At 38.2% G+C, this 25,784-nt stretch overlaps 1 protein-coding gene across 2 annotated transcripts in view; it reads right to left on the bottom strand.

Annotated features, from left to right (window-relative positions):
• The window catches only part of LOC114660397 (sortilin-like), a 228,401-nt gene that overhangs the window by 112,470 nt on the left and 90,147 nt on the right, over positions 1-25,784 (bottom strand). Inside the window, exon 1 of one of the 2 annotated variants that reach the window (XM_028813079.2) lies at positions 15,050-15,438. The exons of the other annotated variant lie outside the window; for it this stretch is intronic. Within the exon in view, the coding sequence (XP_028668912.1) occupies positions 15,050-15,283 (234 nt within the window). The 5' untranslated portion in view covers positions 15,284-15,438. Of the gene's footprint in view, positions 1-15,049; positions 15,439-25,784 lie in introns of those variants that run through there. 2 annotated transcript variants of the gene reach the window in all.

Genomic DNA, 25,784 nt, shown 5'->3' with positions numbered 1-25,784 from the left:
TGTAGCAGAGCGAGGACATGAGCATCCTTAGCTACCACTAATGAGTTTACTTTGAAAGATTTAGATTTCCCTAATTTCAAGTTTGGAATAAAAATTCCACAAAAAGTAAGAACTGAAGTGGGGACTTCGATGCAAAGCAGTAGGGTCATAACACTGATACAGTCTAAAAAATTCACTAACAGTAGGAAATGTGTTAATGCAATTAAATTCACAGCCTTTGAAAGATAGTGGAACATTTATAAAATGGCGGCAAATTGGCTATAAAATTCATCAAGATGTGCTTTATTGACCGGTCAGGTAACAGCAAGGGTTGTAGGAGACCAGATACTGGAATTTTCACTTGCCTTAACATAGACTTTGATATCGATCCATAGTAATCCACCAGATGCATAGCACTCACTAATCAATTCCTTCATTATAAGACTACTGGGATGACCTTTTCTGATGCTTACCAGAACTTTTAATAAATATTGATACCTTCAGTGACTTGAAAAGCTGCTAATAACCTGTCTGAGGGAACAATGGGGTTTGGTACTATTGTGTATACAGTAATCCCTCGCTATATCGCGCTTCAACTTTCGCGGCTTCACTCTATCGCGGATTTTATATGTAAGCATCTAAATATATAACGCGGATTTTTCACTGCTTCGCGGGTTTCTGCGGACAATGGGTCTTTTTACTTCTGGTACTTGCTTCCTCAGTTGGTTTGCCCTGTTGATTTCATACAAGAGATGCTATTGGCGGATGGCTGAGAAGCTACCCAATCAGAGCACGCAGTTAAGTTCCTGTGTGCTGCTGATTGGCTCAGCGACAGAGCGCTGCGTTAACCAGGAAGTCTCATCTCCCTCATTCAGCATTAACGTGCTTCTGCTACTGCTTCAGGGGCCGTGTCCAAGCGCCAACAGAAGATGCAAATGATTGCAGAAAAGGTAAAAGTTTTGGATATGTTGAAGGAAGGGAACAGCTTCACTGCTGCAGGACACCATTACAGCATCAATGAGTCCACGATTCTTTTTATTTAAAAAGCAGGAAAAGCATATAAGATCTACGGCCGCAGTGTCCTTTAACCAGGGCGCAAAACGAGTTGCAAGTGGACGTGATAAGGCAGTAGTCTGGATGGAATCTGCTTTAGGGATTTGGATTGAAGAGTGCTGGAAGAAGAACACAGAAGAACATTGTGTGCTACACAGTTGCCTGAAGAGGCTCCATTAGAAGAGCTGTAACGCTCTCCTTTGTTGTGCAGTAAAATTAAACTCATCGTTATCGGACAAGTCGTCGTGTCATTGTTGGTGAGTAACCATAATTAATTATCTACGTACAGTACTTATTACATGTACATAGTTTAGTGTCACTGTACACACATTTTACTGTATACAATTTTTCTTGCATTGTACATATTTATTGCTGGTGGCCTATCTGTCGTAATGGCTGTAACATATGTGATATCGGAGACGCTCGATATCTTTAAAATAATATTTAGGTTTTACTGTATATAAACTGTGTTTACATACATAATTTCAACGAATCTTACCTAATATTTAAGAGAATACAAAGGGTTTATGCTGTATAATTGTGCGAGAAATGTTTATAATAGTGTGGAAGAGTTTATAAGGGCTTAAAATATATAAAAATAACCATATGAACATATGGTTTCTACTTCGCGGATTTTCACCTTTCGCGGGGGGGTTCTGGAACGCAACCCCCGCGATGGAGGAGGGATTACTGTATACTTTATTTATAATTTGTTAATTCTTTAATGTAAACATTTCTGAGCTAATAAAATGGTTTGTCGGGATTCTGTATCAATTCCTGACATTAGTTTTTTGTTTTTTCTTCATTTTTTATAACCAGTACCTTTTTTGCTTAATTTTCCACCATTTTGTACCAGTGTTGTCTTTATGTTAAAATTGAAACGACCTGGAAATTACGCAGCTATGACATCACTAGGTCAATAGTATAAAGTTCATGCTGTGCACTTCCTCATTATCCAAGTCTGATGCATTGCCCCAATAAGAATTGCACTTGCTTTAGTTATTGTTTTCCCTGCATCAGAATATTTTCTGTGTTTCCCTGACTACAAATTAAGATTTTATTTTGGATTGACAAAGAATCAGGTTGACTTTTTGGTTCTGACCTTACTGGTTTTTTTGTAACTTATATTTGATTGTCTGGTCCTCATTTCAAATCTTTTGTCATATTCTTTAGCAGAACAGGTTCCTCATTAACTTCTAGATCATCATATTTTCAGGGCTAACTCTAGCCTTTGTTTCTTTTCTCCAATAATTTCTTTTTTCAACATCAAAATTTTGCTCAGCTACACTTACTTACTTAAAAAAACTACATGTGTATCCAAAAACAAAAAAACACTGAGATTATACTTCATCTACCTGACAATAACTGTCAGCTCTGGTTTTACAGCATTGGGGCTTTTATCAATAATTCTATTAACAATTCAAACACTGTTTGTGTATCAAAGGTCCAAAAAATATTGCATTCATTTTCTAAGCCTGATTAATTGATTCCATAATAATACTGAAATTCCTAACAGAAATGTCTCTAGTAATTAACAAAACTCAATATTTTTTTTTACACCATGAACCTTGCACAGTGTCCATATGTACAGTATACCTCAAAAGAGATTTCATAATCTAGATATAAGACTTAAGTCCAATGAAACTCACATTTTTTTTAATTTCACAATCTGTTTTTACATAAGTATTCATAAGACTTTCTTACATCACAAACATGGGGATCAATGTTAAAAGAAAATATGAGTATTTTGTCTGTATAATGCAAAATGTATCAACTCAAAATATCCTGAAAAATTTAATTAAGGATCACTTAAATAATCTCTGAAGGAGTATTGAAAAAATGGTTTGAGGTCAATTTGCATCTTCCTATTAATCTGTGAAAATAAATGAAAATATGGTGAACATGGGTTTGAAGTTGAAGTTGAAGACGGCTGCAAGTACTAACCCAGATACTGAATTTTAAAAGGATTTTATTTCTTTTCAGTTCAAAGTGCTAAAGGGGGAATGCTGATCATACAGAACCTGCAAATTGCATCCTTCTAAAAGTATTACATTAGCACATCCTAGATGCCAAGATGCCACATCCTAGATGCTAAGAGATTAGTATGTTTTAAAAGGAACTGTATGTAATGTCCATAAAAACATGTTATTTTCTTGGTGCTCATTAACTGCCCCGCCCCTTTTGGAAGGAAACTGTTGACCAGAAAATGGGAACCACCTCCTTATCAGCCATATGCAAATTTTAAAGGACAACTGACTTTTCATTTACCAGTTTACTATCTGTCAAGAGCATCAGTGAAAACCAATTTCTAAAACTTAGTGATAAACTAATCCTAATAGCTAGTTAGTTTTCAAACAACATTGTAGATTTTTCTTCTTACCTAAGTAAGGTGGAGTAAAGGTAGTAACATCTTTGTGAAGACATTTTAATAATTTTTGTCATGTCTTTAGCTGATTGTGGATGTACATTCATGTGAGCCTCATCCCCGATGCTACCACAACAGTCCTCAGCCCTCTATAACCACACAACTATTGCAATTTTGATGAACCCTTAAGACTTGACCTGTCAAAAGCCTGACCAGTACTGCCAAATTTCAAAACTTAACACAACCCAAATTCAAAACTGGTCAATCTCTTTTCTTCTCAGTGCACATGGAGAGGCACGTACACACAGATACATTTTCACACACATGGCTTTACAATGTTTTGTTCAGCTGTTGTATGCTAGAGTTGACAGAGAGAAAGTGCCAAGAGCTGGGGAAAAACTGGTATTAATTAAATCTGTAATACTTTTTAAAATGGGGAAGCAGATGATAACCATAACAGGCCTACAAAGAAAGCACTAAAAGCAAAGCCAATGCATGCAGGCATGGTTTTAGCTATCTTCTGCAGCTTAACATATGCAAATCCATTTGTGTATCTGGTTACTACTAGCAATCAAGCACTAAAACTACAACAACTGCCAGACTTCAAAAAGAAACAATAGTTGTCAATAACCTTTTAAATTAACCAGCGAAACTAACAGAGATAGACTGTACAAAAACTCTACTTGTTTTACACTCCATCTGACTTATAATCCACAACAATTTATAGTTAAGATGCCCTTCATCAACTGAAGTCTGCCTCTACCTACGTGTACCATTGACAATTTCAAGGCTAATTTTCTTTGGTCAACTGCTGATGACTCTATCTATCTATCTATCTATCTATCTATCTATCTATCTATCTATCTATCTATCTATCTATCTATCTATCTATCTATCTATCTATCTATCGGCTTAAGTCCTTACTACTGCTGCTGCTGCTGCTGCTGTTACTTGCAGGGATGGTGAACACACTGTGGACAAGTCTAGAAAGCAAGGGGAAAGTTCTGCTATGACTTTTCTACCATCCAAACACATCCTTCTAATCTTTAATGGTGTGATTGCAACTGATGTATTGTTTGAACTTCATCTCCAGTTTCATTCAGATGTTCACCCATTCTTCAAACTTTGTCACTACTGCCATCCTTCACTTGGCAGTGGGTTCATAGAATGGTTTACCATGTGTTGTGAAGTATTCAATGCCTGGGCTTTTAGTAAACACCTTTACTTTCAGTGTGAGATTGCATGCAGAACTGGCAGAATTCAGGCCATAAGAAAAGGATAACCATAGGCACCGGACCCATGTTAACCATCAGTTTAGCCAATCATGCAGTCTCTTACACATAACTATCTGATAACTGCTATCTGTACAGGTTTGCAGCAATGCTTAAGCCTCTCATGCCTCACTACAAACATGTTGAGGATAAGGTACCGATTGCACTACAGCCCCATGTGAGCATGCATGAATGGATGAGAACTTTATCACAAAATTCTAGGACATTATGGGATATGTTATTGATTCTTTGGCTCTTCCCAGCTCTTCAGCTTTTCCCAAAGCATGGTATGCACATCATTGATTGATCCCAAGGTAACTAACCAGATCTGTTTGTTTCACTCATTTCATTCATATTTTCACTGCCTGCAAAGTTTCTGAAATTTCTGGGACAGTATATCTCCATTCTGTACAATCAAGGGCATGCTTGAACACAACATTTTATATATGGTCCTGGCAGACAAGTCAATGATAAAGTTCAAGCATAGCAATGATGCTTGATCAGTGACTCACAACAGCAGCTTCAAAACTAAACTCAGACATGAGTTGTCACTGTAACTCACTCTTTCTCTGTATGTTACCACCAGTTTTTGCTCATTTGGCATGGAACATAAACCATGGTAAACACTCTTCTTTTAAGCTTGTATTCCACTGTGATATAGTGGTAGAGCAACTGTCAGTCCAAATTTCACCGATCATCTGCACAATAACATCAGACATAATCCCTTTCCATTTTTCTGCCTCTTCATGGCTGTGATCTCCTTATACATCCAGAAGATGGCAATATGATCAGGTAACACACTTTCAGCATCAGAATGACCATGGCTAGCTCCCATGTTCACTCCTGCTCTAGATCTATAAAAGCTTTTCCTGCAATCATGTGAAATAGTCCAATCTTCCAAAAACAAAACTTCTCACACTTGTCCCTGAAATCTCTAAAACTGATGTCTGTATCTGGCTAAAAGCTGCTGTTGTGGCACAGGTATAACTGAAGAGAAGACATACCAGTTTCTTGCTATCAAGTCAAAATATCAATGCAACCTCTACACTACACATGACAAGTAATGATGAGTGAACCCCAAGGAGTTTGCTTTGCATCAGAGAAATCGGGGATACAGTTATATGAAAAAGTTTAGGAACCCCTCTTAATTCTTTGGATTTTTGTTTATCATTGGCTGAGCTTTCAAAGTACCAACTTCCTTTTAATATAAGACATGCCTTATGGAAACAGTAGTATTTCAGCTGTGACATTAAATTTTTTGGTTTAACAGAAAATATGCAATATGCATCATAACAAAATTAGACAGGTGCATAAATTTGGGCACCCCAACAGAGATATTACATCAATACTTAGTTGAGCCTCCTTTTGCAAATATAACAGCCTCTAGACACCTCCTATAGCCTTTGATGAGTGTCTGGATTTTGGATGGAGGTATTTTTGACCATTCTTCCATACAAAATCTCTCTAGTTCAGTTCAATTTGATGACTGCCGAGCATGGACAGCCTGCTTCAAATCATCCCATAGATTTTCAATGATTTTCAAGTCAGGGGACTATGAAGGCCATTCCAGAACATTGTACTTCTCCCTCTGCATGAATGCCTTTGTAGATTTTGAACTGTGTTTTGGGTCATTGTCTTGCTGGAATATCCAACCCCTGCGTAACTTCAACTTTGAGAATGATGCTTGAACATTATCCTGAAGAATTTGTTGATATTGGGTTGAATTCATCCGACCCTCGACTTTAACAAGGGCCCCAGTCCCTGAACTAGCCACACAGCCCCACAGCATGATGGAACCTCCACCAAATTAGACAATAGGTAGCAGGTGTTTTTCTTGGAATGCGGTGTTCTTCTTCCGCCATGCAAAGTGCTTTTTGTTATGACCAAATAACTCAATTTTTGTCTCATCAGTCCAAAGCACTTTGTTCCAAAATGAACCTGGCTTGTCTAAATGAGCATTTGCATACAACATGTGACTCTGTTTGTGGCGTGAATGCAGAAAGGGCTTCTTTCTCATCACCCTGCCATACAGATGTTCTTTGTGCAAATTGTGCTGAATTGTAGAACAATGTATAGATACACCATCTGCAGCAAGATGTTCTTGCATGTCTTTGGAGATGATCTGTGGGTTGTATGTAACCATTCTCACAATCCTGCGCATATGCCGCTCCTGTATTTTTCTTGGCCTGCCAGACCTGGGTTTAACAGCAACTGTGCCTGTGGCCTTCCATTTCCTGATTACATTCCTTATAGTTGAAACTGACAGTTTAAACCTCTGAGATAGCTTTTTGTAGCCTTCCCCTAAACCATGATACTGAACAATCTTTGTTTTCAGATCTTTTGAGAGTTGCTTTGAGGATCCCATGCGGTCACTCTTCAGAGAAGAGTCAAAGGGAAGCACAACTTGCAATTGCAATCTATGAAGTTCAAGGCTTAACGAGCTAATCCAACCAATTTGGTGTTGCAAGTATTGAGCAGTTACATGCATTCAAATCAGCAAAATTACAAGGGTACCCAATTTTTTGCACAGCCAGTTTTTCACATTTGATTTAATTTCATACAACTAAATACTGCTTCACTAAAAATCTTTGTTCGGAAAACACCCCAGTACTCAGATGTTCATAGGAAATAAGAGGTATACCATTGTCATCTTTTTATGTTGAAAGTAGAATAAATTATTATGCAGGCTGAGAGGGGTTCCCAAACTTTTTCATATGACTGTTCGGAAACTTTGTTGAACTCAGCAAAATGCATAAAAGTCAATGGAGAACTGAGGAACTGAATTAGCTTTGAATGGATTATAATGGTACAATGGACTTTTAAGTGTCCCTGGGGGCTAGAGGAGTGTCTGTCAACTATGCTGCACTGATTATTGTGGCCACAAATGAGACTTGAGCTGTGAGGCAGCAGCATAACTATTGCGCTATATATATATATATATATATATATATAGTAGCAGTTGAGACGTGTGTCCACCTCTTGAACCCTCAGGTACCACTCCAAACACCAGGTAAATGTATAACAATTATTTATTTTGTTATAAAACAGTGCACCAAGCACCCTCCACTCCACCTACTCATATAACTATCAAACACTAATCACAAACCAATCCTCCACTCCCAGACACTTCACCACCCTACCTCCCAGCTCAGCTCAGTGTCTGGGCTTTCCCAGAGTCCTTTTATACACCCTGACCCAGAGGTGTTCCTGCCCAACAGTCCACAATTCCTTATTCCTTCAGGGTCAGGGTAAACAGTCCTTATCTTCACCCCGGAAGCACGTCGTTTCTTCCTGTCCCGGGATTATGACGCACTTCCGGGTTATAGGGCATATATGAGACCCCGGGCCTCCCGACAGCGATTCCCAGTGGTCCCCAAGGTATCCAACAGGGCGGTGCATAAAAACTACATAGTCCATGAGGCCACGCTGGAATTCGGGGCCTGTCCATGCTGTCGGGAGAGCTCCTCCTGGCGGCCTGGGGGTGAGGGCCGGAATAGGAAGCCGGCCATCCTTCACAATATATAAATATATATATATATACATATACACATATATATACACACATATCACTCACAGAGTTCCAATCTTTGCAGCACTAATTCACCATGCCACAATGTGTGTAACACAAACTGATCTTGAGTCCAGGCAGCCATACACTGGGTCCTTATATGGAGAGGGGGCATTACATGACTCTGAGTCAAATCTAACCTTAAACCCTGTGAAATAATAACGAAATAATAATAACAACAAAAGATTTATTAATATTTACAAGGCATTTCTATCTTTCTTATGGAAGAAAAAGTGTGAAACATTCACACAGACAGATCAGATGAACCTGGCATATCTTTTCAGTTTATGTTCTATCTGTGCAAATCCTTCACACTTTTTGTTGGACTGAGTCATGGATTAGATGGGGTGAGTCACTGGGCATGTCACATTACATGACTGATTTCACAGGAACAAGTTACTGACTGCATCAATGGAAAAGTCACAAAATTTGACATGGACTAAAGAAGAATAGAAGCCCCTCACCTTTACAGAAACAAAGCACCTATTTAGGAAAGCATCTCTAATAAATGTTTTCATATTATTAAATACAGGTGTTTGTTTAGTATCTGCTCCATTCTATAAACAAACAGTGCCTCAAACGTTTACTCCTGCCTCTACCTCTGAATCCATTTAGGTTTCATGGGGTGTGCTTAGACAACCCATGCAGCACTTGTGTTTGTACAATGTACTTTTCATCAGACATTTATGAAACAATTCTGTTGCTTTTAGCTCCTTTTCTCTATTGTTTCCTTTCTCTTCCTCCTCATATGAACTAGGTTTACATAGCCTATTTTTGAATTTGCCTTAAATATTTGCATGACAGGCACATTGTTAAAACACATAGCTAAGAAAATTTCAACCTTGGAAAAGAGCTAGGCAACTAATGAAAACATGAACAATTTGTTCTGATTACAATACAGCTCAAAAGGAAATATAATTTTATAGGATCCATAGGGAATTTAAAATTTTTAAAAATTATCTCTTGTTGTCCCATGGAGCACAGTAATCATGATGTTAAAAAAGACTTCAGAAAGAAGAGACACATTAAAGCACCTTGTAAAATTATAGGACAGCCAACAGAAACAATAATTATAACTAGGAACTAGGGCCATACAATTAAACATGGCATTGAATATTAACACATCGTAAATAAAAACACACTGTAAAGAATGAAGAGCGATACTAGAGTAAATGCTTGTTTTATACAATGACCTCACCCTGTTCGCTATATGAGGGATGACCAGCAGACTCCTCCTTATAGAAAGGACAATGGCAGATGGCTGTTGAAGGGTGCTATCTCGCCCAAACTGCAGCTCCCACAGCTCCCCCTGGTGGCATCCATCCCCTGAACTCCAAATCCCATGAAGCCCTGCAGGAATTTGTGGAGCCACAGCAACCCTGGGGGGCTGCCAAGTAGCAGCTCCTGTGCACATCTGCTCCACTAGTCCTTCTGGAATATCAGCCCTCCGGCCGGGCACGGGCCACTGCCATCCATCACAACTATTACAAAGTGCTATAAAAATCAATTTAAAGTATTCTAAAAAAACTTTATATAATACTTTTACTGATGAAATCAAGAGCAGCATTATTGGAAATCTTTACACTGACATTAGTGCACTTTCTTAAAGCCCAGTCCCAAAAAACAACTGCAATTTAAATTTACATAATGTTTTTCAAGGATTTCTATCCTAAACTACTGCATAAAAATGTTTCTCCTTGTGTGTATTATCACACAACACTTTACAAAACCTTTAACACTTCGCTATTTAGGTGTCCGTATCGAAAAATGTTTAACTAGGTGCCGCATAATTTTTATCCACTAAATACTGTAAATTTGTCCCAAAATAGCAAATAACAACACAATCAGCATTCAGTTGAATTAGTAAAAATTGGAAATTTTTTGGCTGAATGTGTGACAATGCTTATGTTGTTCTCCTCCACTGGTTATGGAAGGCACTTTCCAACAACATTTCCTGTACCAAAGGGAATGGGTAACACCTCACACCACATTATACTGTGAGGTGTGGATGCCATCTTTTGAGGATTGTGCTTATTTTTTTATAATGAGAAATGAGTAGTAGTGTCATACTGGGAGAAATCAAAATGCTTTTATGAAAGGAAAAGCAAATGGAGAAAGGAAAAGAGAAGAGACAAACTGAATTGGGACACAAATGAAAAGCTATTTAAACAAGTTGTGGTTAATAGAAAATGTGGACCTGTACAACCTCCAAGCCAAAAAATGGACAAAGCACCCTGACAAGCAAAGTACACTAACATATTATTTGTTTTTTATGTATTTATTTGCCTTTTTTCAAAGTTATTTTTTAAAAGACTCACTTCAATAATAATCTGGTTTTGTATCACATTGCAGTTTTATAATTCAATTTCATTTAAAACCATAACTCAAAAGTGAAACTGATTTTAATTTAGATAGATAGATAGATAGATAGATAGATAGATAGATAGATAGATAGATAGATAGATAGATAGATAGATAGATAGATAGATAGATAGATAGATAGATAGATAGATAGATACTTTATTAATCCCAATGGGAAATTCACAGTTTAGGCCTTATGCAATGGTACAAAACAAATGTGTAAAGAGTAACTGAAAAAAAATGTATCCTGATCATTTTTTTCTGAACCTTGGCTTTGACCAAGAATTTGTAGTTTGGTCCATCGCCACATTTAACAATAGGAAATAATGATTAGTGACATATCAACAAAAACTACTGCATATTTCATTAAATATAGACCAAAATTAGTTACTTTTAATACATAACATGCACAATATCTCAAAAGGATCTTTCCATATAAATACACGTGGAGAAGCTATATGACTGCTTACACTGATGGAAATAATAAGCATTACTGATGATCACTCTTTAGTTCCGCAAGGAGGCTTAACAATGCCAATCCGTCCTTTCAGGCCTCACAGACTTTTAAGGGATTTAAAGCATACTGACTTTCTGCATCACTGTCTGTTTGTCAACTGCACTGTAGCAGATCACAAAGTCATGTGGACAGTGGTTAAAACAGTCCATTTTTTCACTATAGCCAAGCCCTTACAAAGGACATTTATTGAAGACAGGATAGGAAAAGCATTTCCCAACATTTCAGACCTCCTACCCCAGTAATAAACTACTTGCTCACAAAAGCAGTTTTTAGTCCCTGGCCATTAAAATGGTTACTCATATATCATTATCTGCTTGAACTGTTATCAAGACTTAATTTTAATAGCACCTGCACTACCAATCAGTTTTCACATTCAATATTACAGACCCTTTGCAGCTCAATTCCTTGTGTTGTCTGTTTGTTACATTGGTTATCTAATATATCATGCATGTATATAGCAGGTATTTATTTATACACTATACTGTCGCTGAATGTTTCCACTATCAATAAATATCTCTTATTATAATGTAAGGCATCATGACAATAAATCAAAGTGAACTTAAAGGCTGTGCTACTGCTAGACTTAACCCCAGACTGCTCTGTGTTTTACAGGTAGTGAATAGTGATGTGAAGAGTGATCACAGCAGTAATAAGATGGAGTATGTGGTTAGGCCACCAGTGCACAATGCTTCTATCACCAGGGGTAGACTTTTCAAACCTCTCCTCACATCATAACCCATTCGTAATGCTTATGAGTGACAAGTTTGGTAATGTAATTTGAGATGAACCTACAATTGACATAAAGAGCGTGTCAGACTAACTGACTAGCAACTGAAATAAGCAAAAGATGTATGTGTAAAATATTACTTTGGCAGAGTTCTGCACAGCACTATCTACTGTATGTGGGTACAATTGAAATGCTGAGTGTCTTTTAGTAATGTATGCGTTTTCCATGTTGCTGAATAAAGCGGAAACATTTGATAAGCACAGGAAGCAAATCTAAAATCTAACCAAGATCAGTTTAAGATTTTAATTGCTAACTAATTGCTTTAGCTAAAGCAATAGCTACACATCTTAGCAAGTTTAAAGCATACTTCTGTAGTAAACTGTAGCAACACTAATGCACTCTGTATTTCTTCTTTTCTACACATTTTGTCACTGAATTCATACTAACACTGATGGCTCTCAATACAGAGCAATCAAATGCAACTATAAAGTGATATGTCAAAAAACAGTTTTATATTAAATGTATATAAGTATACTGTTGTTAGATGTGCTTACTGAGCTTTTTTTTATAAAACATGATTTGTCCATGCATTCTAGTACAACAGGTTGAACTCCCAGATACAATATAGCTATGAATGGGTGGCACAATGGTTAATTTTACTGCTGTCCCCAACCTCCTGAAAACTAGATTCAAATACTGGCACTGTGTATGTCGCATTTGCACAACCTCCTACTGTATGCCTGTGTGATTGTTTTCAACAGGCACTCTAATTTTCTTGCCACATCTTTAACACTGTCAGGTGAAGTTCACTAGGAACCTCTAAATCAGCTTCATATGAGCATATTTTAACTTGTTAGTTTGAGACAGTATCCCAAGGAGTAACTGCTTTTCAAATATAAAATATCACAACTGAACACATGCACACACTACTCCTTATTCGTTCTCAATAGGCCAGCTGTTTTCTTTCTTTTTAGTCATTTTGGTATATATTCAGAATACAGTGTGTGTGTGTACATTTTTTAATTTATTTAAAGAACTTTTGTAAAACTCCAGATTTCCCACGGGGGACAAATCAAGTGTAAATAAATTAATAAAGTCTCTCTCTCTAAGGTGAACTTGTGCCTTTTCAGGGCTCATTCTTGCCTTGTTCCCACTGCTACTGGTATAGGTTATGGCTCCCACAACACTGACCTAGATGAATGTATAGTTACAGCTTCAATTTAAATATGTAGGAACTAATCAATGCACAATAGCTGATGCCTTGATTCCAAATTTTGCATCACTTCTACCTCTTTTACAGATAGGGTTGCATACAGGATAACCTTGCTGCCTCACAGCATTTAAACAACATTTTGCTTTCTGTGTGATGTTTACATGTTCCATCTGTGCTTATAGGTATTGTATCCATCTCCGTATTGAATACAAACTCTATTTGTTTACTCATCAGTGTATCCATGGAAATGCTCCACAATATCTCAAGGAACTCCTTATACGACAATCCACTGCAAGAAACTTCCGTTTTGCAAATACCTACCGCCTTCGCCCCCCTGTGACCAAACTTCATACAATGGGTGACCGAGCCTTTGCAGCCGCTGCTCCACGGCTCTGCAATGCCGTACCAGAGAGCCTAAGAACACAGCAGATTGTGGGCTGTTTTAAAAAAACAGCTAAAGACTTTTCTATTTAGGAAAGTTTAACAAGAATACTAAAATTATTGTTGTTTTATCTCTGTTTTTATTTTGCTTTGCCTTTGTTTAAACTTTTTATGTAGCACTTTGGGATTTACTGCTAATGTAAAGTGCCCTATAAATAAAATGCATTATTATTATTATTATACTGTATTGTCTATGTATTCAGGTTTCCTCCTATATGCATGCTGTCAGGTGGTATGATGCCAGATTAACTTGGGTGTGACTGAGTGTGGGCATTTTGAAGTGTGCTGTTCTTGTGCTGGAAAAAGTATGATAATAAATTGGGTACACATTCATCTTTTTGTTTCCGCTGTATTTTTAACTCCTAAGACTGGGACAGAATCACAAACAGTACTAGCTTTTCAAATATAAAACATGGAAGCTGGACACACTTGTCCACAATCCTTCATGCATCCATATTAAGACAGCTTAAAGCTGCCAGTTAACCTAAAATGAGAATTCAGGATGTGGGAGATAACTGGGGTGTGGAATCAAATCCAGGTCTTTGGAGCTCTGATGGTAAAACACTGCACCATCCTGAGATTTATATTAACTGTAGAAAACATTATCATGGGATATAAGTATAACGCTAAAAAGACTGCACATAAATCTAGTACAACATGCTATTTGGTTCAGGGCTGTCTTAACGTATGGGCATAATGGAGGCCCCGGCAGCGTAGGGACCCACGATGTTTCTGATGCCAACGTATGTTTCTGTTTTGCTATCAAAACTGCGGCCCCAACGCACTACATTGCCCGGGGGCCTATGATTCTGCAAAGACGGCGCTGATTGGGTTAACATTCCCAAGCCGGCTAAATCCTACTGAGGGCTGCGGCCGGCAGAGTACTACACTAGCAGCGTCGGGCGCAAAGCAGGAGCTGACCTTTTGTGGGGCGCCCTGTCATTTATGTGGCCACATGCGTATGTCAATATAGGTTGTCTAGTTAACTCAGAACACACCCGCAGTACCTAAAGAAAACCTCACGCAGTAATGCGGAGATCAGTTAAAATATTAAAGGTGCGTACTACATGTATACTAACAGGTCTCAAACTTTCTTAGTCTAAGACAGGACAGAACCTATCTTGACAACATCGGATGCAGGGAATCAACCAGTCCTGTAAACGTTTGCGGGTTCTTCGTCAAGGCCAGGTAAAAGAGTACGCTCCTAATACTTAAACGCAACAGCGACATTGTTATTTGAAACAAGGAAACACGTCTGTCGTTCATCCAAACGAGAATGTCAAGCTGTCATCGTGGGCAAGGACGAGGAGTTATCGATACTGAAAAATTCTGGGCACTGTGAAGAAAACAGAACGTGCGAACTAAGAGAAACAATGAACAAACAACGTGTAGAGAATGGGGACAATGTAAATGACATAAGGAATTAGAAAATTAAAACATTTCTGTTTTAAAGATAAATGGCATACGCCACGGAGGTGTGAAAGTAAAACTTTTAAATGTTAAGAAAAGCCTTGACGGATATGGGTTCCGGGTTACGAGTCGCTCGGTACTCACCAGGTGAGTGTTGCGTTGCAGGCTCTCCAAGACCGACGCTTCGACAGTTCGCACGCACAGGGAGGCGCCTCGTGCTGCCGCCGTGTTGTTGCCCTGGCTAGCCTCGCGCTTTGCCCTCGTCCTCCTGAAGATCCGAAACCTGGCGTCCGTCGCCTCGCGTTGCCCAAATATCGCATCCACCGCGGCAAGTGTCCCAAGCACGCTCAAAGTTGCGAGCAGCAGTCGAGATGTCATCTTTGCTGAACCTCCTAAGCCGCAACACAAAGACGTTAAACCGGCTCCTTTCAAACCTGCTCGTCTGGTGTCAGTAAACAAAAGAGGTGGCGCCGAGTCCCTGGTGGCGCTCACCCGCACACACACATAGACACAGATGATCTGTGCGACACTTGTCACGAGCGCAACGACCTGTCAGGCGCTAAATAAACGGAACAAATGACTTTGGCTTCTTATATCTATTACAGGATGGTGGTGTTACACGGTAACAAATCCAAGCGACAAAGCGTTGTCTATACCAACATTCGAAATACACTTTATATCTGTACAATGTGGTCTTTCAGCTGGGGTAGACGCGAGAAGCACATTATCTGCTAACGAAATACACAGTACAACAGTACGGCAAGACTTCAGCAAACTCCATTAATTCACACATCTATTTTCAGGACTTGCTCTGCGCGATACACTATTGTAGTTTTGTGTAATACAGTACTCAGAAACCTGGTTTTGCCGAATAACTCCTGCAGCGTTAAACTGTTGGCGATCATTACGTAGTGTGCAGCGCAGTACTGAAATCGTTATGAAGCATTTGACTTTTACCGTAAAGTCAACCTAGTCTGATTACTCTTTTAGATCATCGTCTATTAGAATAATAAAGAGCACAAATTCGTTTGTTTGTATAGGATTTATAATTTAGTATTTCTCTCCCACAGTAGCATTAAGCTGTTTCGAATAATAAATAGAATGATGGACTGACCATATTAAAAAAAGTAACAGTTTTAAAGGGAAAAAATTAAAACTGGCCATCGAGCCAAGTGTGGATGTGTGCGTGAATGTGTCAAGTGATGAACGGAGTAGGCCCCCAGTCCAGCGACGATTCCTGCCTTGCGACCAGTGGTGCAAAACAGAATTCTGTGCTAGACAAAGCAGGCACTCACAATGTATAGATGAATAAAACTTAATACTATTACTTAAGTTATATGAGCAGAGAGATAGGCGACGTAGTGGTTAGCACTGCGACATTAAAGGTGCAATGTCATGGCTTTCATTCTTATCCCTGGTTGATGTTTGTGTGGAGTTTGCACATTTTCCTTCTCATTTTGTAGGTATATCTTAAGTTTATTCCCCAAGGATGTGTGTTTAGTTAATTGCCAAATCTAAAATGAAACGGTGCCAACGATTCTGTTTGACTCCTGTTGGTCTAGTCAATATGAGGAAGTATAACATGCACTCTCCTTTATTTACAAGCTGTCTACATGGGTTTGTGTGGATTTTTTTAGTTTTAAGATTACCGGTAATAGATTTTTAACCTTTCTGTTGTGATTTCCTGGATTGACTATTGTAATTAGACTGATTTCTTTTTATTTTCTATATAACGATGTGTGTTTGATTGTTGTATTATAACTCCAATTTAAAATAACACTCTAGTGAGTGTTAATGTGTGCATGAGTGGTCTCTGCAATGGACTGACGGGCTTATTTCCTACCTTGTGCCTGATGCAATATATGCCAATTCTCATTGACCCTTGCATTAAATGGGTGTGACAGTATAAAGTCAAAAACATGTATTGTAAATAAAACAGAGGTTTCACAATGAATGTAACTGTGTTGAATTAATACATATAAATAAAAACATCCTTCTGTCAAACCTCCGTAGTCTGGCTCACATTTTGTAGGGAATGGAACTTATCCTGGTAGTATCAGGCACAAGACAGGATCTAGACTTGGGAAAAATGCTTCACTATACGGTAGATGATGTCCCATCCATCTATTACATATTTCTATCTTTCAATAGTCTTTCTTGTTACTGGTATTTTAGACCTTGTTCTTGGAGTTTAAGGCGCAGCAATCTGTAAAGTAGCTTCCTGACAATACCCCATGTAAAATGTGCTATATAAACAATATTTGATTAATTGATATAAGCAACACAATTTAACATTACATTCTCAGATCAGTTCAGTCCAATTAAGGACCATGAAAGACCCTGTACAGGCAGCACTGGGTGTAATGCAGGAAACAGTTCTGGACAATGTGGCAGTCCATCATGGGGCCTACTTGTACGCTCACCTTTTTTCCTTGAACTATTTTTTTTATACAGTTCTTTTAATATTATTGTGCAGACTTCAAGATTGTGTTATAATGTACTCATTACAGATCATTAAGATACAGATTACTACTACAGTTTATTCAGATCACCCCTTCCCTACTTTTGCTTCTCCTGTTTTTTACCCAAAATACTCCATTATTTAAAACCATGTACACAGTTCTACCTTTCATTTAGATCAAATGAAGTTTCTCCGATGTTGTCTTTAATTAGTTGTGTTAGTGAATTAAAGGAGTGGATGGATGAGAACTACTTGCCTTTAAACACCGATAAAACAGAGATATTAATTGTTGGAGGGATTGACGCTGATCACAACAATTTTTTATCATCATTTAACTCAGTTGGGATCTCCATTAATTTAACTGAATCAGCCCGCAATCTAGGAGTTATCTTTGACTCTAGCATGTCATTTAAAGCGCATATTACAAAGTTGTCCAAATCATTTATCTTCCATCTTAAAAATGTTGGGAAATTAAGGCGCTTTCTAAATAATAATTCATGCATTTATTTCTAGTAGGATTGACTACTGCAATGCGGTGTTCACTGGATGTTCAAACTGTTCTTTATACAGCCTCCATCCATCCATCCATCCATCCATCCATTATCCAACCTGCTATATCCTAACTACAGGGTCATGGGGGTCTGCTGGAGCCAATCCCAGCCAACACAGGGCGCAAGGCAAGAAACAAACCCTGGGCAGGGTGCCAGCCCACCACAGGGCACACACACACACCAAGCACACACTAGGGACAATTTAAATCGCCAATGCACCTAACCTGCGTGTCTTTGGACTGTGGGAGAAAACCCATGCAGACACGGGGAGAACAAACTCCACGCAGGGAGGACCCGGGAAGCAAACCCGGGTCTCCTAACTGCAAGGCAGCAACGCTACCCACTGCGCCGCCCTATACAGCCTCCAGTTAATCCAAAATGCTGCTGCAAGAATTATTACAAGAACAAGAAAATACGAACACATAACTCCAGTTCTTAAATCTTTACACTGGCTCCCGGTTAAATTTAGGGCAGATTTCAAAATCCTCCTTTTAACATATAAATCATTAAATGGCCAAGATCCAGCTTACTTGTCTGACTAAAATAACACTGGGAGGTCGAGCGTTTAGTTACAGGGCCCCTAGACTGTGGAATGGTCTGCCTGCTAATATAAGAGATGCCCCTTCGGTCTCAGATTTTAAATCCCGGCTGAAGACTCACTACTTCAGTTTAGCATATCCTGACTAGAGCTGCTGATTAACTGTACAGACTGCAGCTCTGTTGTTAGTCATTAGCACTAAAACATACAGTGGTGTGAAAAACTATTTGCCCCCTTCCTGATTTCTTATTCTTTTGCATGTTTGTCACACAAAATGTTTCTGATCATCAAACACATTTAACCATTAGTCAAATATAACACAAGTAAAACACAAAATGCAGTTTGTAAATGGTGGTTTTTATTATTTAGGGAGAAAAAAAATCCAACCTACATGGCCCTGTGTGAAAAAGTAATTGCCCCCTGAACCTAATAACTGGTTGGGCCACCCTTAGCAGCAATAACTGCAATCAAGCGTTTGCGATAACTTGCAATGAGTCTTTTACAGCGCTTTGGAGGAATTTTGGCCCACTCATCTTTGCAAAATTGTTGTAATTCAGCTTTATTTGAGGGTTTTCTAGCATGAACCGCCTTTTTAAGGTCATGCCATAGCATCTCAATTGCATTCAGGTCAGGACTTTGATTAGGCCACTCCAAAGTCTTCATTTTGTTTTTCTTCAGCCATTCAGAGGTGGATTTGCTGGTGTGTTTTGGGTCATTGTCCTATTGCAGCACCCAAGATCGCTTCAGCTTGAGTTGACGAACAGATGGCCGGACATTCTCCTTCAGGATTCTTTGGTAGACAGTAGAATTCATGGTTCCATCTATCACAGCAAGCCTTCCAGGTCCTGAAGCAGCAAAAACAACCCCAGACCATCACACTACCACCACCACATTTTACTGTTGGTATGATGTTTTTTTTCTGAAATGCTGTGTTCCTTTTACGCCAGATGTAACGGGACATTTGCCTTCCAAAAAGTTCAACTTTTGACTCATCAGTCCACAAGGTATTTTCCCAAAAGTCTTGGCAATCATTGAGATGTTTCTTAGCAAAATTGAGACGAGCCCTAATGTTCTTTTTGCTTAACAGTGGTTTGCGTCTTGGAAATCTGCCATGCAGGCCGTTTTTGCCCAGTCTCTTTCTTATGGTGGAGTCGTGAACACTGACCTTAATTGAGGCAAGTGAGGCCTGCAGTTCTTTAGACGTTGTCCTGCGGTCTTTTGTGACCTCTCGGATGAGTCGTCTCTGCGCTCTTGGGGTAATTTTGGTCGGCCGGCCACTCCTGGGAAGGTTCACCACTGTTCCATGTTTTTGCCATTTGTGGATAATGGCTCTCACTGTGGTTCGCTGGAGTCCCAAAGCTTTAGAAATGGCTTTATAAACCTTTACCAGACTGATAGATCTCAATTACTTCTGTTCTCATTTGTTACTGAATTTCTTTGGATCTTGGCATGATGTCTAGCTTTTGAGGTGCTTTTGGTCTACTTCTCTGTGTCAGGCAGCTCCTATTTAAGTGATTTCTTGATTGAAACAGGTGTGGCAGTAATCAGGCCTGGGGGTGGCTACGGAAATTGAACTCAGGTGTGATACACCACAGTTAGGTTATTTTTTAACAAGGGGACAATTACTTTTTCACACAGGCCATGTAGGTTTGGATTTTTTTTCTCCCTAAATAAAAAACACCATCATTTAAAAACTGCATTTTGTGTTTACTTGTGTTATATTTGACTAATGGTTAAATGTGTTTGATGATCAGAAACATTTTGTGTGACAAACATGCAAAAGAATAAGAAATCAGGAAGGGGGCAAATAGTTTTTCACACCACTGTAAGTAGCATGATAATTATAATTTGTTACTAGCCCTCACTTATTCTGTTTCTCTTCTCGGTACTCAAATGTAGCACTTGGTGCCACGGCCCAACTGCCAAGTTGTTTTGCCTGCCTAAGGTAAAGTCATCCCTGATGGAGGATCGCCGGAATCGTGGGGTAGAGGGGTCCTTTCATCGGACTGGCTGGCCCAGCGCTGTTTCAGCTGTGGAATTGCCAAATGGGGGAGGCAGCTTGATGGCTGAGGTCTCAAGGACTCTAAACAAATCCAAATCATATTATGGGATATCATCTACTGTTAAATTCTGCTCCGTACTCGTAAAATTTTTATTTTTATACTGAATTGAGGATTTGTTGTGTTCTGTGTATTGTATTGTATTGACCCCCTTCTTTTTGACACCCACTGCATGCCCAACCTACCTGGAAAGGAGTCTCTTTTTGAACTGCCTTACCCAAGGTTTCTTGCATTTTTTCCCTACAAGGGTTTTTTTTGGGAGTTTTCCCCTTGTCTTCTTAGAGAGTCAAGGCTAGGGGGCTGTCAAGATGCAGGGCCTGTTAAAGCCCATTACGGCACTTCTTGTGTGATTTTGGGCTATACAAAAATAAATTGTATTGTACTGTATATATCCCCTTCTCTTTACTTTTTTATCAGTTGACAACTTGAAATATTTAACTGAGATTTGAGATTTCATCTGAAATGTTTCAGAAATTTGAAAAGTTGGAAGTGAGGAAAACTCCTCATAAAAGTGATTTCTTTTTACATTTGGTCATATTTCATGAATGTTAATACTAACTGCAACAGATGTCTGTTATTTGAAATCACTTAATCCTGATCAGTGCTTCAAGCAACCAGATCCTGTCACTGCAACTACCCACCCACTTCTTCAACTCACTTAATCCAGTTTTAGATAACAGAGAGCCAGAACCCATCCCAGCAACATTTTGAATAAGGCAGGGGCCAAACCTGGGCAGGTCATCAATTGGTGCACACTTATTCACTTACCTCTGCCACTCATGGAGGATCAGTAACCAATTCACCTAACACACATGTCACTGGGTTGTGGGATGGAAACTGGAGTAACTAGAGATAAAAAGAACAAATACACACACACAGAATGAGCAGGTGGGATTTGAACCAAATATATCTAAGATCTCAGGAATGTGCTGCTGCTGGTGTCACACACTGCTAGTTTTAAATGACGTCTTTAAGAAAAAGTACCTTCAATTTTCAATAAATATCTAGAAAGTTTATTTCTAGAAGTCTACTCCATGCTACTCTAAAGCCTCTCACACCAGGTCCTGCATGTTTGTTTTTCTTGCCTGATGTTGCATTCATACTGCAATGTTGTATTTGTTTTTTTAAGTTTGGCATTTATTATACTGCTGTCATTAGTCTGTGGGAGTCATGCAAGTAAGAATATCCTTAAACAATGCACACATGACAATAAACTTGTACCATAACTTGAATAAATTATGTAGTGTATCGTAAAAGGGCATACAATTTTAAAATGCACTTTTTAGCACTGTTAGTGAAACAATAAGGACAACTTGTACCATAACTTGAATAAATTATGTAGTGTATCGTAAAAGGGCATACAATTTTAAAATGCACTTTTTAGCACTGTTAGTGAAACAATAAGGACATTCCAAAACCCCTACGGCAGAAGTTAGTTTACCATTAAATGTACAAAAATCTTAGTGTCTCAGTTGGACTGTGGTGGTATCTTTCTGTATCTTGGGGTCTCCAAGGCTTGAAATAAGCAATTTGATGACACATTTATGGCTTCCAGAAAAAGTCTTTCCTATCAAAAATAACAAATTAATGATTTCCAAATGTAATTGGGACTTTGATTATAAAGAACCATTAGGTACAGGGGTCAGATGAAACCAAAATTGAAACTTTGAGTTATTCACACTTTTAAAAAGCTTTGGGAGGGTGGGTCCAATTATCTGACCTATTGCCTGGTAACCCTGTAACTTTGGAGAGTTATCTCTGAATAGGCAAATGATATTAGGGCTCAACCAGGAAGTGATGCCTTGATGGTGTTCGAAGGTGGATCATTCAAACTAGAAGTGAATCTGGAGTAATCAAGTAATTTGCATGATGGCTCACTAATCAAGAAAAACAGAAGCCAGACATTGAAATAAAATAACAGGAATTAAGAAGGAATACTTTGATTTATTTTGTGAGATGTAAGATTAGGAAATCCACCTACCTGTGTCAGATGGTAGCTAGAGAAAACCTTTTGGCCCCAGGGGGAAATTTGGCTTTTTACAGTAGTTCTTTATATATATATATATATATATATAGTATATATATACTATATATATATATATATATATTATATATATATATATCTGTCCATCCATTTTCCAACCCGCTGAATCCGAACACAGGGTCACGGGGGTCCTGCTGGAGCCAATCCAGCCAACACAGGGCACAAGGCAGGAATCAATCCTGGGCAGGGTGCCAACCCACCGCATATATATATATATATATATATTATATATATAATATATATATATACACAAACACACATACTGAACACATACCTGAATAACTAAAAAGGAAGATACATTTAAAAAGAAAGTAAAGAAAACTTCTTATTTGGCGGTTACAGTGAGGCAGGCCCCAGTAGTGTTTTATATTTTAAGTTTATATTTCGGCAATAAGACAAACAGTGGCCTAGTGGCTAGAGCTTATCCTTAAACCAAAACATTACTAGCTCAATCCACACCTGGCTCCTGTAAGCCATCTTGGATAAAGGCATCTGCTAAATGAACAACATGTAAGTTTACAAATAACAAAAACTATGCAACAGAGTTCTATAAAATGTGTATGAAGCATCCTCATATTTGACTAAGATATCATTTATTTGATATCACAGGCCCATATTATTTGGAAATGTTAAGTAGATTGACATTATGAACACCAACAGGTCAGTGGTTAGAGTGGGAGATGGGTCAGCAACTGCAGAGAAGCTGTGTTTAACTAAACAGAACTTGATACCAGCTTACTTTCTCGAAGTCTGCTCTCATTTTTCTAGCTCAGCATCAGAAGAGGATTGTTCAAGTTGAGTGTGAGATACAAGAGAGTTACTGTAAGTAAAGCTCACTATATCAGTTATCTTGGACCAGAATGTTTTGCCATTGTGGTAATCATACCTTATCGTCCTTGCCCATTAATGTCTCTAAAGAGTAGCTTGTTAACCAAATGATTCCATTCAAGTTTAATCCTTCATCAGAATTGTAAACATGGAATCTTTTGTTCTAATTATGACCAAACATATCAACTTTTACATCCAATGGAGAGAAACAGAGAGCAAATAGTGGTAAATAATAATACCAAATATTACAGTTTTAGAAGAAGTACAGGAAATATTCTGTTGTGTCCATATTTACAGCTGTACTGAGACATGATGTGAGGTTTTCTTGAATTTCCATTAGGTAATAGAAAAGTTCAGCATTTTCTGTTTTTTGTCTGACTTAGCTTACCTTCTTGCTGTATCATCATGCAGTTTTGTGCTTTTCATGCCAATCAGAGATTTCACCTGAGGGCTTATTAGGATGAACTCTGGGACTCGCCTCCAGAGTCCAGGAACTAGAATGTGTTAGCTCTGCATGAGCTCCTTGCACTTCACTATAGGCTGTTTACTGTTTTTTTTTTAATATTTAATGCTGTTCTTAAAATCAGTTTATTTATAATAAAATACTTTTCTCTATTTAAACCAATTTGTATTATTCTTTTTGATCTTTTATGGTAATGATTTTGCTTTAAAATAAGAAAAAGTGCTTTACAACTTGTACTGTGCAAGTTATTTACAAATCATTTGATATTGTTATAGCACCTTTAAATAAATTATCCATCCATCTTCTGTACCTGTGTACCTGTCCAGTTTAGGATTATGAGGACAGCATCATCAGGTATAAAAGCAGGAATTTGTTCTGGAAAAAGGGGAAATGTATCATAGGCCGTCCTTACTCACCACACCAGTCCAGTTTAGAATCACCACATAACCAAAGAGGCATCTCATTAGGATGTGGAATATAACAATACATGGAGAAAGTGCAAACTCCATACCGACAGTGACCAGAACCAGGATTTTAACCCAGTTTCCTTGAAAACTGTCATACTACAAAACTAACCACTGTACTGTTATGCTATTCTTTTCATGTATTATTCCAGGTCCGTTTAATGTATTTTTCAAAATTCTGTCATAACCTCAATTATAAATTCCTCTCCAAAGAGTGAAGTGGTATGTAAAGCTCTAGAGTGCCAGACATGTAGCTATCATGTAAGTCACCAGTACCAATAGAGGAACACTAATGTATGTAATGTCTGTATGCTCTGTAAGTTGATGCTATAACTTTTTTACTATCCATATGCATTTTGTCATAATTTAATTCACTCAAAGAAAAGAATGTTAAATGAATTTGTTTTGTTCTACAACCTCAGGTGCTTCTCTGTGTAGCGCAGTATTCCACTGAGATTCCTGGGCAAGCCATTTCACAGCAGAGTACACGTAAACACAGGCATACATTTACTCAGCCATGTTAGATTAATTTTCTAGTGCTATCCCCACAGAGGACTATCTAAAAGCTATCAAACCAGACCCATCACACAATCCAGTTATTTAATCAAACTCAAAAAATAACAAATAAATAAATTACAGTGCAATAAATGTCAAAGGTCTTTATGAGAACAGAGAAGAGGAAAATTAAAAACTTTATTGATGCAAACAATGCAAAAGAACAAAGTTTGAAGAACCAATTGATTTTACATGAAGTAAGTCTGTTACCCAGAGCATCTGGCCATCCAGACATTCCCTGGATGATGACTCCAAGACTGTAGAAATGATGCTTATAAGAAAAGGTCCATTTGTTGGTTCAGCCTTAATAGGCTCAGTCTCATGGTTAGAAGAAGTTACTTGAAGATGTATCTAATGTCCTCGATTAAACTGTAATTTCATTGAGAATGGGAGTCTATAATTGCAAGAACCAGTCTTGAACAGGATGCCAAACAAAAACAAAACAAAACAAAAGTTCAGTCTGAAGGGCATGCTAGCTGTTACATTCTTGATTCAGTTTTATTTAGGCTCTGCACCTTTAAGAAAGAGAATATGATGTCAGTTCAGTGAAGCACTCTGGTGCAAGTGAACTAGCTAGTGTGATGCCACAGCTAGTAAGATAGCATCAGCAGAGAGGCCATTTGTTAAACTGTGAGATGCTTTAATAAATAACTTCTCTTTTTCACTACCCTATTTGAAGACATTGTGTTTATTACATCAGTTTCAAAAGAATCAATTCATCTTATGTTTATTGCCCACTGTTAAAATGGTATAATGGTAAAGTTTTATCCACTTAATTTTACTTTTGTTAATCTAAAGTAGGCTAATGGCCAGATTTCAAAAGCCAAATGAAGAAACTAAAATGTTTATCAGACCCACAATTAAACTGTCAGAACATTGTGATTTTTGTGAGCAGAGAGATAAATATATCTGGAA

The sequence above is a fragment of the Erpetoichthys calabaricus genome, chromosome 1 (assembly GCF_900747795.2).
Source record: "Erpetoichthys calabaricus chromosome 1, fErpCal1.3, whole genome shotgun sequence".
NCBI classification, from domain to species: Eukaryota; Metazoa; Chordata; class Cladistia; order Polypteriformes; family Polypteridae; genus Erpetoichthys; species Erpetoichthys calabaricus.
This window is presented reverse-complemented; position numbering and strand designations above follow the sequence as displayed.